The sequence below is a fragment of the Vicugna pacos genome, chromosome 29 (genome assembly GCF_048564905.1).
Source record: "Vicugna pacos chromosome 29, VicPac4, whole genome shotgun sequence".
NCBI lineage: Eukaryota > Metazoa > Chordata > Mammalia > Artiodactyla > Camelidae > Vicugna > Vicugna pacos.
The window spans coordinates 12,421,988-12,441,004 of NC_133015.1; the positions used below are offsets into that span (position 1 = coordinate 12,421,988).

General features: G+C 39.4%; 1 protein-coding gene across 12 annotated transcripts in view; it reads left to right on the forward strand.

Annotated features, from left to right (window-relative positions):
- STAU2 (staufen double-stranded RNA binding protein 2) overlaps positions 1 to 19,017 on the forward strand; it is a 248,593-nt gene that overhangs the window by 145,288 nt on the left and 84,288 nt on the right. For 7 of the 12 annotated variants that reach the window (XM_015237707.3, XM_072951789.1, XM_072951788.1 and 4 more), the window contains one exon: positions 6,010 to 6,123. The exons of the other annotated variants lie outside the window; for them this stretch is intronic. In XM_015237707.3, the coding sequence (XP_015093193.2) occupies positions 6,010 to 6,123 (114 nt within the window). The remainder of the gene's footprint in view (positions 1 to 6,009; positions 6,124 to 19,017) is intronic. 12 annotated transcript variants of the gene reach the window in all.

Sequence of the window (19,017 nt, forward strand, 5' to 3'; positions counted from 1 at the left end):
GAAATGTAAAACTAAAATAACTGTGTGTGTGTGTGTGTGTGTAACTTACATCTTGATTAGCTGCTTCCTTAGACCTTCACTGGCATAGTCAGTGGAAACTGAAAAGCAATGAACAAATATTTAGGATTTTTGTCATGTAGAAATTCATCGCTTAAAGACTGCAGTTATCTCCCGTAGCAATACTGATACCCCGTCTGTTGTTGTATTTGTTAGGCAGTTTTTATCTGTGACTTGTACTGGGAGTAAATCTGTACATCTCTGCTGGGCTTTGTACACCAAATATAAGCATGTCATTTTCAAAGCTTTTCTTGAGCATAGAATTTCTAAAAGAGAGAAAAGATAATTACAAGCTGAGTCTCAGTCTGTATAATGTGATTTCATTCATTCACTTGTCCTTTTAGAGGCATTAATGTGACAAGCGTATTGCATGCAGAGTGAAGCAGATTACTCATACAGCTAAAACACCGGTACGTGACTGAACATGTTAAATATATGTTTACATTTTAGTTACAAAGGACTTGACTTTAGTTACGAAAAGGATTTGGGGGAAAAGCGTTAGAGAAAGTCAGTGACAGGCATTATCCTAATGTAATATTATTCTTCATAATTATATATCTTGTCATATCTTTTATATTATTACATTACTATGGGATGTGTTATTCTAATAATAAGAATGTCTAATATTTATTTTAATGCTAACCATAAGCCAGGCATTGTTCTAAGTGCTTTTCATGGAGAAACTTCTTTTATTTATTAATTATAAATTAATTCTTTAGTTATAAATAGATAGGTACAACATAGATTTCTACTATTGCCTGTAGTTGACCCAAATAAATAAGATGATTTACGTGCCCTCAAGTGATCTTGAAAAATAGTAGTTAAAAAATGTTGAATACCAATTTACTCTACTTATTAAGGTAATACTGATCAAGCAGCATTGTTTTGTGCTTTGCCAAGAATTTGCTAGTTTGCATGTTAATAAAGATTTAGGTCTTTTGTGCAGCCAGTGTGCAGACTACAAGAATCCAGCATGTTTTGAGTATCCTAAGGTCTAGTCCTAAACTGAGGTCCTTCAGCTCCTTGCTGTGTCTGCCCCTCCCTTGCAGGGCGTCTATGCCGCTGGACTACAACGTTATCCCTGCTTGCTTCTGTGTAGTCAGCGCCGGGTTCGTGACCCTGAGGTGCGCTAATCAGACGTGTTTTCTTGACACAGTCATTGTGTAGGTATCACATGTGAGTGTGCAGGCCTTTATCTTTCCTTAATGATCTCATGAGCAGCTTTCTTTAAAGATGGATCATTTTCACACCCTCTTCATTTTTGTCCCACCGGGGGTGACTGGTAAAAACATCTGACACACAGGCAGTTAACCAGTTCCCTGCTGAGATCCGTAAAATATTTAGCAGTCCTACATCAGGGAATTTTTCAGCCCTGCAGGAGACAATCTGATTTAACTTTTTTTGGAGGTAGTGGGTAGGGAATTTGAATTTTCATTTGAAAGGCCTCACATGTTTTCACATGGGCATGAAAAAATTCACAAACCTAGTAGCTTTTTATGTAAATTATTTTTAAAGCTCAGAATACTTTTCTTTATTTCTTAAGTTATCTAAATAGTTGAGGTGATTTGTGTCTCCTGTCAAGAAGTCTCTAAACTGGCAGAATCATTATCAGAATGCACAATTATAACATCTTCTCTGGGTTTATGTGATTACATATCAAACTAAGAAATTTAAAGTAAAATTTATTATGGATTTGCAAATTTCAAGGGAAGCCACATTATTTGATTTACATATATTGAAATCTCTGACCCAATCTTTTAGTGGAATAATTTTTGTAAGTCCAGGAGGAAGAAACAAAATGTCAGTTTGCTGTAGTTGATGGTGTTATAAACCCAGAACAAGTGCTACAACAGTATACAAATCAAGATCGGTTGCTTACATTTTAGGGTATGAGAGAGAACAAAATGATATGATTCATAAACAATAAATCTTAAAGTAAACTTAAGAGATGACTTTTGTAATGTCCTAAAATTATCTGTTTTCATCTTTCTTTAATCAGAATCAAGGTCCATGACATTGCATATTGGAATTTTTAGGTCCACATTTGTAGAAACACTGCTCTGTTGTAGCAGAAATATTTCTCCCATTAATTGTGAAAATTTGTGCATTATAGAACATAATGGAATTTTATTACTCTAATTATTTCAGCCTAGAGTTCCAAGATTCCTGGCTTCTGCTGATGCTTTCAATCATAGGAAGCATTTTTAGATTTAGAAGGATGAATTTTAAAATGTCATTCCCGGATTGTTTTTTTGTTTGAAAGTCACAGTTTTATGAACTCTAATGTTTTTATGTCCAAGAAGAAAGTAAGTAACTGAGAAGCCATATCAAACTTGTTTCTTTGAGTGATTGATTGTATTATTCTTGCTTAAGGCCATTTATCTGTGCATTATCACTTTTTGTTTAATTTGCAGTTGTGTCCTCAAGGAAGAGTTTTCTATATTTTTGACATATTTTCATCTGTTCGGTGGGGGGATCAGTCTCAGTGCAGCGGGGGTGTAAACATGGAATGATTTTATTTCTCCAGTCACCACTCTCATCCATGCTCTGTCATGTCTCTTACTCATGTTTCTTTATATCGTTGGCAAATCCCTTAGTTTCCTGGTTATTTTTAGTTTTAAAAAATCTAGCTCAGTTCACCGCAAAACTCAAAGCTGATGTCCCCCCATTGCCAGCCAGGTGTTCTGCCTCCAGACACTTGGGGGAGGAAGTGTATGAGAGTGCACCCTGATTTCTTTCCTCTTCCTCTCACTCTAACACCTTGGAGCATTTGTAGTTGGTGGGGTAGGGGCTTGATCTGCTTCTGAGACACCTTCTTCCACATTCTATATCTATTTCGTGGCCTTACTCCTCGATGTTAGAGGCCTTGCAGGGTCCAAGGGCAGGAGAAGGTGCCACTCGTAGCCTGGTTTCGTCCGTTACTGGTTTCCATGTAGATGATGTTCATGATTTTCTTTTTTTTAACTGAAATATAGTTGCTGTGCAATATTGTCTAAGTTACTGGTGTACAGTATAGTCATTCACAGTTGTTACAGGTTGTGCTCCATTTATAGTTACTATAAAATACTGTTCATGACTTTCTCACAGCAGTATTCAGTTTCTCCTATTCCCTCTGTCCATGAGGGGCAGCCATGTTTCCTTTGGGCCTGACCAGCGGTCCATGCCCCTGACCCCGCTGTTGGATGGTGTCACGTTGGTTGGCCTGAGCGGCCCCTTGGCTTCTGCTGAGATTCTCTTTCATTCTCTTCAAGGGCCGTGGAGACCTAGGTGAGCATCTTCCTTCATTCTTTTTTGTTTTCAGGGACACTGAGTGCCGAGGGCTCCTTCAGCAGGCTCTTAGATGCCTCCAGACTCGGTCTCTGTGTTTCTGTATGCTTCCAGACGGGCTAGGGACATGCATCAGACTCAGTCAGGGTTTCTCTGCAGAGGCCTGTAGGTCTAGTTCTCAGCAAACCTGCTGCCAGGGGACCGAATTTCAGTCTCCCCTTCGTGTAGGCACTCCCCATCTCTGTCAGCTTTTCTTAGAGCTACCCCACTCACTGGAAATGCTGTATTCCTTGGAAGATTGGTTCCCTCCCATTCTCCTGCCTTTTCCTAGTGACCCTGTGTATTCCTTATGGTTGGACCAGCTCTGCTGACTGTTAATAAGGGTGTGGGAAGAGGGAATAAATGTTGACAGCGCCTTAGAGCTCCTTTTGTTGTTGGCTTTGGGTCCTGGTGTCAATTTTGGAGCAATTGGGAAAATCTCACTGGGATTAGGTTCTTTTGTGAGTAATAAAAAGCTCAGTGACTTAAACAAAATAGATATGTATTCTTTTCTCACATAAAAGTCCAGAAGCTTGCAGTCTAGGGCCAGAGTAATGGTTGTGTTCCCTGAAATCTTCAAGGACCCCAGTTCCCTCCAACTTACCACTCTACCATCTCTAAATTTCGGCCCTAGTCCTCATGGTCGAAGATGGTGGTGTCCACATTCCGAGCAGCAAGATGAGTAAAGAAGAAGAGCAAAAGGTACACACCTGAAATCTTAAAAGTTTCTAGGAAGCTACCACAGAATTTTCATTTACATTCTACTCAGTCACATGACTAACATGGCTACCGGGGAGCCTGGGAAATACCTTTATTCTGTGCCCCACCAAAAATTACTGTGGAAAAATATTGGAGGACAGTTAGCAATCTCTGTCACGGTCACCGGCTGCTGTGACACTTTCTTGGGAGCTGTGTGCAAACCTGCACCTCTATGTGTATCTTGTATGAGTGAGTTCTGTACGTGCGCTCATATCGAGTGTCCGAGGGAGGTGCAGTAGTTCACAGGGTGTCACAGGTGCGCAGTGAATTGGATACAGCTAGGAGAGAAGCTCAGTCTTTTGGTAATAGTATCCAAGCCGCTGATGGGAATGAAGGCTGAAGTTTATTTTTTTGACTGAATTGTCTTGTGCTATTTTTGTCTTCCCTAATTTTCATGTCTGTAGAAGAAATAATAAGACGGCAGTTGGTTGACTGACATACAAGCATGCTCACTACCAATGTGGATATTTAGGAGAGTGTCCTGTATTCCGTGTAGACTTTCAGTTGATGTCAGGGGGCGATTATGTTTTATTTTAAAAAGCGTGTTTTAGGACAGCACTACGTCTGACATACATTTTAACTGTGCCGTAAGTGGCTGTGAACTGTAGCTATTATCGGGTCGCCATGTATTGGCTTTTGCATAAACCTGTTATATGATCAGTTTCGTTTCCCCCCATGATGTTTGGCTGCTGCGTGGTAAACAACATGCCCGCATTCTTGAAGTCATGCACACTGAGTGACCTTTCATTTGCTCAGTGGGTGTAGCCCAGTGAATTCAAACCGTTGTCAAATCTTCTTCCCCAAAGTTAATTTGGAAAAAATATTTTTATAGCAAAATCTTTAAAGTACTTTGGAAACAAAGCTTTGTATGTTGACTTGATTTGAACTCTAAACTACTTTTTATAGATTCCAGAAAGTTTCCCTGCCTTCAGGGATCCGTATTATGTATGATCCATATTATATATACAAGTATATATAAGATCCGTGTTATATATATAAGTATATATATATGTATTTATATATACATATACAGGCATATTTTCATTAATTTATCACAAAAGCAATGCTATTTTTACTTTATGAGCTTAGAATTAAACGCTGCTTGAAAGAACTTTTTTGAAAGTAGATAAATGAAAGGGTGGAAATGTTCCCAATAGGAAGATGGAGTCACACTTCCCCCAGCCCCCAAATCCCCTACCTCTGATATGGAGTGTCTTACACATGGTTTTAATAATAGTTGGTTGTATTTAACTAAAAGGAAAATAATATTATAGGAACTTTATTTTGGTCTGCACATTACAGATCATTTCAGTTTAATTCAATTTGATTGCAGTGTCAAAATTCCAAGCAGAACATGGTGTAGTGAAGTTTGTGTGTGTGTGTGTGTGTGTATACACATATATATAAAAAACAGTGGTTTTATAGCGTCTATAATGTAGAAATAGAAGAGTGTCACTACCAATCAAGCAGCAATCACACACATATAGAGTCAAAGATGAGGAAAATTCAGGTTGACAAAAATTCCATTAGACTCAAATGAACTTGACTCATGCTTACCCTGGAGCCCATTATGCATTATGTGTTATGAAAAGTTGGACAAAAGAGATGGATGTAGCATGTGGTTGTGAATTATTTTTCTACTGGCTGGACTAATGTAGAGCACTCTGCAAAGCATTTCCTAAACTCTTTGAAAACTTCAGAAGTATTTAAAACAGAATTAATAGATTTTCCATAGATATTTGAGTCCTGATAAGGTTTTAGATATGTGGATTGTGTGCTGCATAAATCATTTGAGTTTCTTCTTGAAAGCTAGAACCTTTGAAAAGGACCTACTGCATCGGGCTCCCTCTTACGAGTGGTGTTCAGATTGCATGTGTTCTGTTATAGGTTCACTACTGTGATAGACAAAGTGGCAAAGAGTGTGTGACCTGTCTGACCTTAGCCCCTGTGCAGATGACTTTCCATGCTATTGGAAGCTCCATTGAAGCCAGCCATGACCAGGTATAATATGCCACTGACATTTTGCTGTGTTATGGCCCAGCTGAGAAATCAGAGAGCATCCAAGTGGAAGCTATGTGCACACATACAGCTTTGCTTTCCCTAATACATTGGCCACTAGTGCATTTGCTAGACTTTTGAAAAAAATCAAGACTTTTTTTGTGTGTGTTGGGAAACTGATAACTTAGGAGATTTAAGTTACTTTAGACTTCTAGTTTGCAGCTCATTATTAATTTACATATAGAATTCCCTTGTGAGGAAGAAGTGGTTGCCCTGTGTTGTTTTTATTTTTAATTTTATATTTAATAATTACTATTTTAATAAATAATGAAGGATCAGCAAAACAGTGGAGATAACACTGGAGTCTCACTATGATATGCTCATTTAGTTCTGTTGAAGAGAGTTGAGTATTCTAGAACGCATGTCAAATAACCGTGTGACCTTTCAGAACCGTTAATTTACTCCCATAACTTGGGATATTATTAAAGTGAAGTTCCAGTGTTGTCTTTACTTCTAAAGTTTTATTTCTGCAATAAAGCTAAAAATCTAAAAAGTATATTTTCTTAATAAACAAATTCCTTTGATTGTTTGGATAGCGGCTTGAGAATACATCCTGTTTATAAGAGAATACTTATTTTCAGTTAAAATAATCATCAGATTAGACTAAACCAATGATCTAGGTCATAGAGTGTCTAGTTTGGAGTCAAAATAAATAGACATACACAGTTTACTGTATGACTAACCAGCTGTGCTTTTTAAGTTAACCATTTACATACAGAACAATCATAACCTACTTCCATATCCTTTTCCTGCTAAATATGAGAATTTCTAATAGGCTTGCCTGACTTTTTTTCCCTTCTATCTGAGTAGTGCCTTGTATGGAGAGAATAAAAGAGCCTAATAGTGAATCTTCTCAAATACATGATTTATTATTGTCCAACCCAAACAAGACCTAGGAAAACATTCTTAAGGGCACACCTCCTCTCTAGTTCATGATGTCTCTGACATCATGTTGTTGGTGGCAAGGTATTGTGATGTTCAGGAAACAGCATCTAACTGGTCAAAAATTTTGAGTTTTGGGAACTAACCACAGCATATGTAAGCTGCAGCCACCTAGGTGGATTCTCTCATCTCTTTGCAATCCTGTTTCCAGGAATATTAAGTGAGGGAGTTGAATTAGTTGACTTACAAGGTTTATTCCAATGCTCCCATTGTATGATTCTGTAACTGATCTTCCTGCTCCTGGTTGAATGAGTCTAACCAGTCATAAGCAGTTCATGGCGTGTCGATATGGAAATCAGCGTAGAGGTCTCTCCAGTGCTTCTCAGGGCTGCACACTAATGTGTGCTTTGGCTGCAGGAGGGAGGACAGCAGGGATCTGGGGGACAGGGCCTCTGTATGAAACCAGCCGAACTATATGCCAGGTGCTGGTGGTACATGAGAAGAACCTTGGGCATGCCTCCTGCTCTCAGGGAGCTCACACGCCAGCAGCTGCACCCCCTGGAATAATTGGCAGGAAGTCTAGCTGTGGCATATCTCTCTATCCACTCATGGCAGAAACAAATGGCCAGAGCAGCATGAGATAACTGTCTCCTGCAAAGGTGTGTCCTTCGGCTGAGAGGACATGAGAGTGCGCTGAGAAGAGCGGCTCACTGTTAGTGGAAGTAGTTCCCACAAAAGAGCACGAGACTGGGAATGGGGACTGGCATCAAACCCAGACTTGCCATGAACTAGCCGGGACCTTGTCTCTTCACCTCCTGAAACTTGGCCTCTTCATAAGTAAAGTATTAAGACTGGTTCAGGCTTGTGCCAAGTTCAAATGTCATGGTACTCAAAGTACCCTATGGCACTCTAACAAATTAGGAAAAAAGATACCTTTTCCTTAAAACACTTTACTGCTATTAAAAAGAAAATGGTCGTAAGATACAAGTCCTCAATAACTACAATGTGAATGCCCTCTCCCTCAATGCGTGCAGTGCACAACCAGCACAACCGTACACAGTGTTCTTATTCTGCAGCTCTCTGGAATGTCAGTTACTCAGTGGCAAGTAAATAAAAACTTCTTTATATTAAAGTAAATGGGACTGCATCATAGATGACAAGCTTGCATGAAATTTTAAGATAAAAAAACTTCTAGGAAATGTGTCAATAAGGGTCACATGGATGGATGGATGGAGCCATGACTAATCATCCTGTATCTCAGACGCTCTACTTTGGCGGCCTCAGAGGTGCAGCGTGAGGGTGGTGATGTGATCAGTGCACCTCCCTTGTTCTGGATAATTCGGCTCCCAGAGGAAAGCAGACACAGGAAACCTCTACTCCACATCCTCTGGCTTTTCTATATTATATTCCCTCTCCTCATACTGATGTTCTGTCTAAGCAGAAATACTCCTCTGCCATCCCAAAAGCATAAACTTGATCTCACAGGTTGGAAAAAGTGGACCCCTGAATGCTGCTTCACCTATTAATTTGTAAATACTAAAAAACAGGAAAACACTTAAAAGCAAGAAAAATTGCTTTATTTAAAAGACATTTTCTATTCTTAATTCGTTTGAGCCAATGTGATTGACCAAGAGAATAAGCATTCTGAAAAACAGTCTATGTGAAGTTTATAGGTAATCCTTTCTATGAAACTCAGTTTGATCTTACCTGTATAGAAAATGAAGGTGAGAAATGGAAGAGCTCTCTAGCCTTGATCCTTTACAGCTTATCTTCTTAATTAAAAAATAATAATAACTCTAGGAACCCAGTGAAGTGGAGACTGAATGTCCTACCAGTGCATTCACTCATTGTATTAAGAGGAATAGCACAGGGAAGCTTAAATGAACTTTCTCTACCAGGATCAGTAGAGATATGTGGAACGGTCCGGGAAGAGATTCAGTGTCTATATGCTGATGATATCCAAGTGTATGGAACTCTCGTTTCTCCCTCTCCCCCTCCCAAATCTGCTCTTCCCTCTTATGTTTTATCTCCTTTTCTTTTATCCATCCTGCATGATACCACCATCTACTCTGTTGCTCAAACCAAGCATCTTAAAGCCTCCTTGCCTTCTGCTCCCCTCCATGTGCTACACCCAGTCCTGGCATCTCTTCCTCTAAATTACATCTCTGATCTGACCGCTATTCACCACCTCCAGTGTTACCATTCCAGTTTAAGTCACAATCATGTTTACCCCAGACCACTGCAGTAGTCTCTAAACTGGCTTCCTTTTTTCTACTTTTATTCTATTCTGGGCAGTCTTCCACACAGTAGCCAAAATTATTTTTTAAGGTAATCAGATCACATTACTCGGCTGCTCAGAAACTTCCACTGGCTTCTAATCACACCTACTGTAAATCCAGAGTTTTTGTTGTGGATACCAGTGCCTATGGGATGTGGCCCCCTCCACTTCTCCAACTTGAATTCCTGCCACTCTCTTTTTCACTGTGTCCCAGTCTCACTGGCATTGTTGCAATTACATCATAATAGATGAAAGAAACCAGACTCAGAAGGCCGCATACTGTAGATTCGATGTGTATGACATCCTGGAAAAGGCAAAACTGTAGAGACAGAGAACAGGGCAGTGGTTGCCAGGGGATGGGCGGGATCGACCATAAACTGTCATGAGGGAGTTTTGGGGGTGGTGGTAGCGTATTCTGTCTTGATTGTGGTGGTGGAAACACGACTGTATGCATTCATCAAACTTACAGAACTGTACACTGAAAGGGGTAAATTTTACTGTATGTAGATTATACCTCAGTAAATCTAACTTAAAATAAAAAACCCAAACATTCTTTTACCAGTTACTCATGTGGTACTGACCCCAGTGAAGTGTGGGAGGCTGGCATCCCCTTTCCTTTCCTGTATTCTCTGTGTGCGTTGGCTCCACCTTGGAAGTGCCCTATATTTAACTGATAGCCTGGTTTAGAGCTCCTCTGAATGTCAGTGGCTGGTTAAGGCCTGCTTCTGACCTCCTGGAATAATTATTAGTGTCCAAAAACTTGTCTAAGCCTACCCTCGTCTGAGTTTAGGGTAGGGCCTGTAGGCCACTGTTTCCCATTTGGGAACTCTGAATTCTCATCCGAGCAGTGAGCACTCAGGGCGGTGTCTGTCTGGAGGTCCCCATGTGTGTGAGTGAGAATGTTCTACATGTGTTTGCCTTATTCATCACAATAATTGTGATATTATAAATTCGTATTAATTTACAACGTTTAATTGTCCTGAATATAAACAGAGTTTAAATTTACAGATACAGATCTTGGTATAACTCAACAGATACTGTCCATACTCCCCCACAGGCCTGATACCCTTTCTGCATCTTTCTTCATTGTTCTTAAGTGTTACAGGTAGCTCTCCCTCTCTGTCTCTTTTAGGTACAGCAGTCACCTTCTAGTTACAGCCTCAAAGTCGTAAACTTCCTTCCTTGTCTTTGAATTTTCTTTCTTTTTTTTGTAGGTAGGAAGTAATTCTGTTTGTTTGTTTGTTTGTTTATTGTTAATTAATTTATCTTAACGGACATACTGGGGATTGAACCCAGGACCTCATGCATGCGAAGCACTCATTCTACCACTGAATGAGTTCACTGAGCTCAACCCTACCCCCTTGTATTTTCTTTTTATATATCTCCATTCAGACTGCATTGTCAGTCTCACCAATTTCACAAATCCTGGGTCAGCAGGCATACAGTCGTCAATATACTTAGCTCAGTTTCCGGTGAATAGTGTTTTCACTGCCTACGTTACTTTGTTTCGGTTAGCTCTGGATCTGCCTGCTTTGTATAAATAAAAGAATGAACTAATAAGTCAACCACCTAACCAAGAACTAACTAGCCAGTGAAGTGTAACATGTATATTAGTGTTTGCTGTAATCTGACCTCAAGTCATCACAAAGCGAGGTTATGGTATCAAATACATGACCATGCGTACTTAACACTTTACTTAGAATTTTAAAAATCAACAATTTCACTAGAGAAAAGAAATGAGAATTAAACTTATTTTTTTAATGAGGTATAGTTGATTTACAGTATCATGTAGGTTTCAGGTGTACAGCCTAGTGATTTGTAATTTTTAAAGGTTATACTCCATTTATAGTTTTTATAAGATATTGGCTATATTCCCTGCGGTGTACAATATATTCTTGTAGCTTATTTATTTTATATCCAGTAGTTTGTACCTCTTCACCCCCTACCCCTATCCCTCCCCACACTGATGACCACTAGTCTGAATAAGGACCAGATTTGTATATAATGTGTTTACCATGTACTAGATACTGTGCTAGGCTCAGCATAAGCTACTCTGTTTAATTCTCATGGTACCTCTGTGAGGTGTAAGCTGTACCATTTGCTTATTTGCTTCATTTGCTGCATCACCGCTAAGGGTTTATGTCCAGACTGGTAAAATCAAAGTGAGTTGTTCCTGATGTGTGTGCTTTGACTAGAATTCAACAAAAGGGCACCCATTAAGGGTAACAATTTACAAATCTTATGAGTATTCTCTTCCACTTTTGATTGATTAAATTCTGCTCATAGTTCTTTTTCTGATTAATTAAAAGTCTCTCTGCCTGAGTAATTGTTTCGTAACGTCTTACAGCCGTATAGTAATTTAAAATGAAAAGAGAAAAGCCTTCACACATACTGGCTAAATGTACGCTATCACAACAGCGATTGGTCCTAGGCTGCGTACAGAGCTTCTGCAGTGCTAGGTGGTCGTCAATGAGAGTGCCGCTACTGCCTTGCTCTTTAGTCTGACGGACTGTATCAGCTAGGATGCTTTTGGCTACAAGTAACAGGAAACCTGACTCACGTTGGCTCGAATAATAAGGAACCTTGTTATCTCGCATAACAGGAAGTTCAGAGGAAGGGTGAACTCCAAGGTTGATTGATGAAGCAGCTCAGTAATGTCAACAGGGAGTCAGGTTATTTCACTTCTTAACTCTACTATCCTCTGCTGTAACCTCTGTGTCATGGAAAGATGGCCCCAGGAGTTCTCTGTCACAGGCAGCATAGCCACATCTAAGAGAAAACATGAGATCGGATCTTCTGCTGTCTCCCTTTAGGGGCAAAGACACCTGTGTCCAGAGCTCCTCCAGCCATCTTTCCTTCACAGCTCAGGCCTGGGTTGGGTCGTCACATGCCCATGGTCTAATGTAGCCACGGGCAGGAGAAAAGAGACCACTACTAGTTTAAATGCTTGGTGTGAAGTGGCTGTCGAGGAATCCACCACAAGGACTGCTACATAAGGGATAAAATGCCACATAAATAATTTTAAATTTTCTAGTAGACCCATTTAAAAAGTAAAAAGAAACTGGTAAATTTAATCTTAGCAATGTATTTTATTTAGCCCAATGTATCTAAAGTATCATTTCAACCAGCAATCAACTCTTTAAAATACTGAGATATGTTATCTTTTTTTCATACGTCTCATCTTGGACTAGCCACATTTCAAGTGTGTGTGTTGGACAGGGTGAACTCCAAGGGCATTACGGCTTGGTCCCTGCCTATGTCTCGGGTCTCATCCTTGACCATTCACCCTGTGCCTAACTTATACCCACACTCCATGCCCCGGCAGAATTGAGTTCCCACGTCTCATGCTCTCTTGCATCTGTCTTTCTCCACACTCTTCCCTCTGCCTGGTCCGTTCTCCTCTTGATGATAAGAGGAACTTTCGTTGTTGTATCCATCAGATCCAACCAAATGTCACTCCAGTCAGTAAGCCTTCCCCAAACCACCTTTGTGCATCACCCTGCTGTTAGACTTACCAAACTGCTTTCCCATCACTGGTTTTCACATCGGCCTCCTCCACTGGGCAGCGACTTCAGTGAGGTCAGGGCGGTGTCTTCTTTGTCTTGATATCCTCTGTGTCTGTGCTCTGGCTCTTGGGAGTCACTGCATACATGTTTATAGGATGGAAGTAAATTGAATTTCTAAGAAAAATGAGAATGACTTGTATTAGGTAGAATTGATGTGATAGAATTTGTGAGAGAAGCAAAATGTTTGGCCCAGGATGCTTTCTCTGGTGATGGCTTTAGATGGCTTTTCTGAAAGCATCCTGAGGACTTCCAAATGTTGACCTCAGAGTATTTACATGCTCTGAATACATGTGACTGTCATTAGAAATCCATCACATATCTCCGTTAATTTCTTTACCGACCTGTTTGTAACTCTGAATTTTTCTGACCTGTCTTGTATATGAGTACATCCTTCTCAGTGTCTAACTTACTTTTCTCAGGTTCCAGGGCTCTCTCCTGATTCTAGCATTTCCCAGTGTAGTGTGTAAGTCAGTAGTCACTGAATAGTGTCATTTGGGACTACATCCCTGAGAATATAAAGAGGCACGGGCTTCATAGGTTTGAGCAAAATTACCCAAGACAAATAAAGCTGTTTATTAACATAGAGGACACATTGCAGTGACTCTGCGTAGTAACAGACCTCATGTCATTATCCTAGAGGTACGTGCAGTAGGGCGGTGGCATTCTTTGTGTTACAGAGATTCAGTGTTACAGTTTGAACCTTACTGTTTCACTTGCTCCACTCTGAAGCCACAGTGCTGAGGGCCATAGACTGTTGAAAGAGAGAGCATGACCACTGCCACTGGCAGCTTCTAGGGGGTTCTGGAGCTGCCAGCTGGTTTTTGTTAACTTTTTATGAACTCGGATGCTAAGAGAGGTAGTAAATAGACACATCAATCTTAATGTTTGTTTTGGGAAAGTGCTTTCATATTTGTTGATTTTTGTGTTTCAGAATATTTCTTCTATCTGAAACTTATCCCATGACTGTAGGACTAAAATTGCTTCTGATGACTTTTCATTTTATTGTATGAAATTCCCATTTTACACAAATATATTTTATAGTTAAGGAACTCAATCATATCTTTTTTTTTTTTTTACATTTTATATTTCAGGAATTAGTCCAGTAGTTCACATAGCATTTTCTGGTTTTTGCTTTTTAGCTGTTTCTTAACTGAGGTAAAATTGAAATACAACATTAGATTAGTTTTAGGTAGACAGACATAATGATTTCATATATGTATATATTGCAGAATGATCAGTGACAAGTTTAGTAAACATCCATCACCACACACAGTTACAAATTTAGTCATGCCTTCAAAAAAATACTTCAGGAGGGAAAGTCACCAGGAATGATGTCTCACCACCGGCTAGTTATTACTCAGTGGACTAGAACAGGAATCATCGTGGGCCAAATCCAGTCTACTCCTGAATGGCTTTTAGATTTTGAAATGGTTGGGAAAAAATCAAAAGAAGAATAATATTTCATGACGTAGGAAAATTATATGGAATTGAAATTTTAGTGCCCCTGAGGAAAGTTTTCTTGGAACACAGTCATGCCCACATGTTCAGGGATTGTCTATGGCTACTTCCACACAACAGAAGAAATGAGTAATTACAACAGAGACTTTACTGCCTGCGACGCCTGAAATATTTACTGTCTGCCCTTTGACACAGAAAGTTTGCTGATCTGATTCCTGAGCTAGAAGGAAGAAGCATTAGGCGTGCACCTTTTGAGTTTTGTGTCAAATGTTACATGTCACTCAGAGTTCATTCTCTTTCCGAAAGAAGCCAATTTTGTGGAAATATTTCCCATGTTATATAACACAGATTTGACTGTGAATTTTGGATTTGTTTACTCTACAATAGAAACCAATTTCATTCTGTAAGGGAAAAATAATTGTCTTTCTTCATCAATGTTCATCAAAGCATTGAAAGAAAGTTTGCCTGGAGCAAAGGTTACTCTTGTCTTCTTTTTGAAATCCCATTTAGAACACTTCATAGCTGCATTTTTTTTTTTGAGTAATAGGGGATATTCTGTTGTTTCCATAGTGATCTTTTACTTCTTCATTTCAGATACATAAGCAGTTTCCAGAACCAACAGTGAGTGATAGGGGAAGGTAGTTGGGAAGATTGAATATTATGTATTTTATAACTGACTCATAATTTCACTTACGCTTAGTGCAGCATGACCACATTTCTAAGAGGTTATATATATGCAGTGATATTGTGCACACAAGTGACTTATTAACTTAACCTATAAAGTGATTTTGGACCATAGTCAAAACCCACGACTTGACCTTACTGCTTTGGTTCTCCTGCTTTTCTTTCCCGAAGTGATGAATGACAGCTATTTTAATGAACAGAAAGTGTGCGATTTTAGATTTTACGAAACATGACTTTTCCCATCTACACTGAAGACGATTTTCAGTGTGGTCATTTGCTCTGTACCTCACCTGACCTGTGGCTCAGTGTTTCACAACAGACTGTCTCTTTGAAGATAATTTCATGTTCATGATCTCATAGGGGATAAATCAAAGTATAAATAGAGCCCAAGGGTGTTTTCTAGATTTTCTCTCGAATAAATTTTGTTCAGGTTTGGATCTGCAAGCATGTTTCATGTCAGTAGTTCCTTAATTTTTAATTCAGTGTTCTAATTTCAAATTATTTAAATAGGAATTTAATATTCCTGCCATTCTGTAGGTCTGTATATTGGATGTTGATTTGAAGATCACTGGGGAAATAGCCTAAAAAACCTTTCTGTTAACAGTTCATACTAATGAATCATAACCAGATACATTATTGAGCCAATAAATACCATATGCATATAATTGGCTAAATGGATCTGAAAGTTATAGTGGAAAACTGTTGCCTAAATAGACTTTTTAAAAGTGACGATCAATAGAATATAGTTCCCTAGGTCACAGATTTGAGAGCATGATTGCCTACTGGGGCTCTCTTTTATAACCTAGAGAGTATTACCTTCCTCGTAAACTCAGATTATGGTGTTATGTATGATTTACTGCACTATTTAAAACCAAAAAAACAGTAACCTTCTCTCTTAGCAGTACACCTTCGATTAAGTCATGCCTCTCCTCATTTCCAAAATTCCTTTTTAGGCAAACCAGTTGCTGGCTATTTTTCAGAATTTTCTATTTTATTCTTTCATTGCTGATAGTTATTTGACCTGGTCTCTTTGTTTCTAGCTTGGTGGTTAATGCCTTTTTCAGATCCCATTTTATTTTTTTCTTTAAATACTCTTTGGTTAATTGGCTCCTTTTTTGCATCTTCTGATGGAAGGAATATAAAGACATCTTTAAACCCCCAAATATTTAACATATGTGAAATTAAATAATAAGGGGCCAACATAGTGATTTTAAAATATCCCTATTGCCCTTCATAGGCTGTACAGGGATGTGCTACCAGCAAACCTGGTCCCTTCTGGTAAGAAGTATCATCACTGGGGCAAGACCCACGCTGACATTTCCCACTCTAAATGACTGATATGCTGATAGGCCTCAGAGCTGGGTCACCCAGCCTCATACCTAGAGAGAGGTCCTGCCTTTACGTAGGTTCTTGCCATAGTAGGAAGCACGGAGTAAGAAAATCTCCAGCCCAGGGACAGAGTCACCTGGCTGTTAGTCTCCTTGTTGCTGATACATTTCTGCTTCCTAGACAGCTGTTTGCTGCAGTCCTTACTTAGCGTTTCCTTACCATCTTCTTGCCTTGAGCCCTGGCTCCTGCTTGCTTCCCTAGGCTCTGCCGCGTGTGTTTGCCCTGGCCTGCTGGTCCTTTTGTTCTCGCTGATCTTATACTGCCTAACTGAGCCTTGCAATGGCTTCTGGCCATTTTCTGTTCTTGTCTGCACCTTGCATTTCCTTTCTCCCTTCCTTCCTTCCCTTCCTTCCTTCCTTCCCTCCTTCCTTTCTTTCTTCCTTTCTTCCTTCCTTTGTTTCTTTCTTTCTTTCTCTCTCTCTTCCTTCCTTCCTTCCTCCTTCCCTCCCTCCCTCTCTCACTCTCTCTCTTTCTTTCTTTCCTTTCTTCCTTTCTCCCTTCCTTCCTTCCTTTTCTCTTTCTCTCTCTCTCTTTCCCTCCCTCCTTCCCTTCCTTTCTTTTTTTTTACAATTCAATGGATTTTAATACATTCACAGAGTTGCAAAGCCATCACCTCAGTCGATTTTAGAATATTTTCATCACCCCCAAAAGAAATCTTGTAGTGCTCTAGCAATCACCCCCCATTTCCTCTCAATCCGCCCCGCCTCCACACACACACACACACACACACACACACACACACACACACTCTCACACGGCCCTAGGCAACCACTGATCTACTTTCTGTCTCTATGGATTTGCCTACTATAGACATTTCAGACAAATAGAACCCCATAGTATGTGGTCTTTTGTGTCTGGCTTCTTTGACTTTGTATAACATTTACAAAGTGAAACGTACTACATGGACGTTTCAAGGTTCATTCATGTTGTGGCCTGTATCAGTACCTCGTTTCTTTTTATGGCTTGTAATATTCCATTTCATGGATAAGACCACATTTTGTTTATCCAGTCATCAGTTGGTGGACTTTTGGGTTGTTTCCACTCATTGGCTAATTGTGAATAAGGCTGCTATGAACATTTGTGTACATAGCAGTTTTTGTGTGGATGTAAGTTTTCATTTCTCTTGGCTATTGTGGCTCGTTCTTGAACCAAAGCTTATGTGGATGCATCTGATTGGTGAAGCCCAGGTCACATGTCTACAGAAAGACTTCTTAGGACAAAGGGAGTCTGGGAGTTGCACCTTCCATTTCTGAAACTCATTGTTCTCATATTGCTTTCCAAATCCAAAACTGATCATGAGTGGCAAAGGTTCATTTTACAGATACTGTATTCTGTAGTCATTATAAAATCCAGATATCAATTTCCTTGTTGGCAGCACTGAAATTCAGTCTGTTCCCCTGATATGGTTGTACCAGTTGTTAAACTGTTTAAATCCTTTCATATCATTTGGCAGATAGTTTCTGCCCCATGTTTCATCCCTCGTTTTCATGGCCTCATGTCCAGGGCCCCTGGGACCTCCCCACAATCTAGGAACTAATGGATCATTTCCTGAGCCATCAGGAGTTTTCAGGACTGTTTTGTTGTCTGATTCTTTTGGTTGATGTCTATGCCACACTAATTATTAAATATTTTTAGTATCATCTCCGCTTCCAGAGGTATACATAAGAGTTAAGTTCTTCAAGAAGGCAGGGAGATGGGGAAAACATACTAAAGTGATCATTTCCCTTAAAAGATTTTTGAAAACGTTCATAGGAAATTAAGAAGCATTTTAGTTTATTCATTCAGCAGTCATGTACTAAACACCAGCTGTATCTCTACCACTGTACTAGATGCTAAAGAAGTATTTCCTATTTTGTAAATAAGGAAAGCTCTCATATTGAGTGTAATCAAAAGTTAGAGATGGTATATGGAAACTGTCTGTACTTTTTGCTCAGTTTTACTGTAAATCTAAAACTGCTCTAAATAATAAAGTATTTAAAAGGAAAAAAGTTGGAGAAACAACAAAACATATACAAAAACAATTGAGGACTCATTTCAAAGCAACATGATGTAGTGTCAGAAATGTTTTAGAAATCCATACATGCATATGTGAATATTGAAATGACTTTGGAGTATGGAAATGATCAAGGGCAGAAGAATTTACCTTATTAAGCTTCTTTTAGGAGTTGACGGACTATAAATTGAAAGACAAATTATAATGGCTTTCTATATAGGGGAAACAGCATGAGAGAAAATAGAAGCATGGAAGTTGGTAAGGAATATGTGGGGGAAGAAAAACTCAACTTTGTGGGAACTCCAGGAATAAATGTTGTTGCGTAAGATCAAGACAGTTGAGTACATTTTTGACAGCTAGATTGAGCAGAATAAATTTTATGTTCTCTGCAGCAAAGAACAATGCTTCAGTCAGGAGCAAAGGATATGATTATACTGGTGTCTGTAAGATCAGTCTAGTAGCCAGATGCAGAAGTGACTGATGAAGGCTTCTGTCATTGTAATTCAGGAATGAATGGGAGCTGGTTACCCTGATGGGTTGACTCTAAAAATGGCAAGGAAAACAGCCTTGCAGAGAAAAAATCAGCA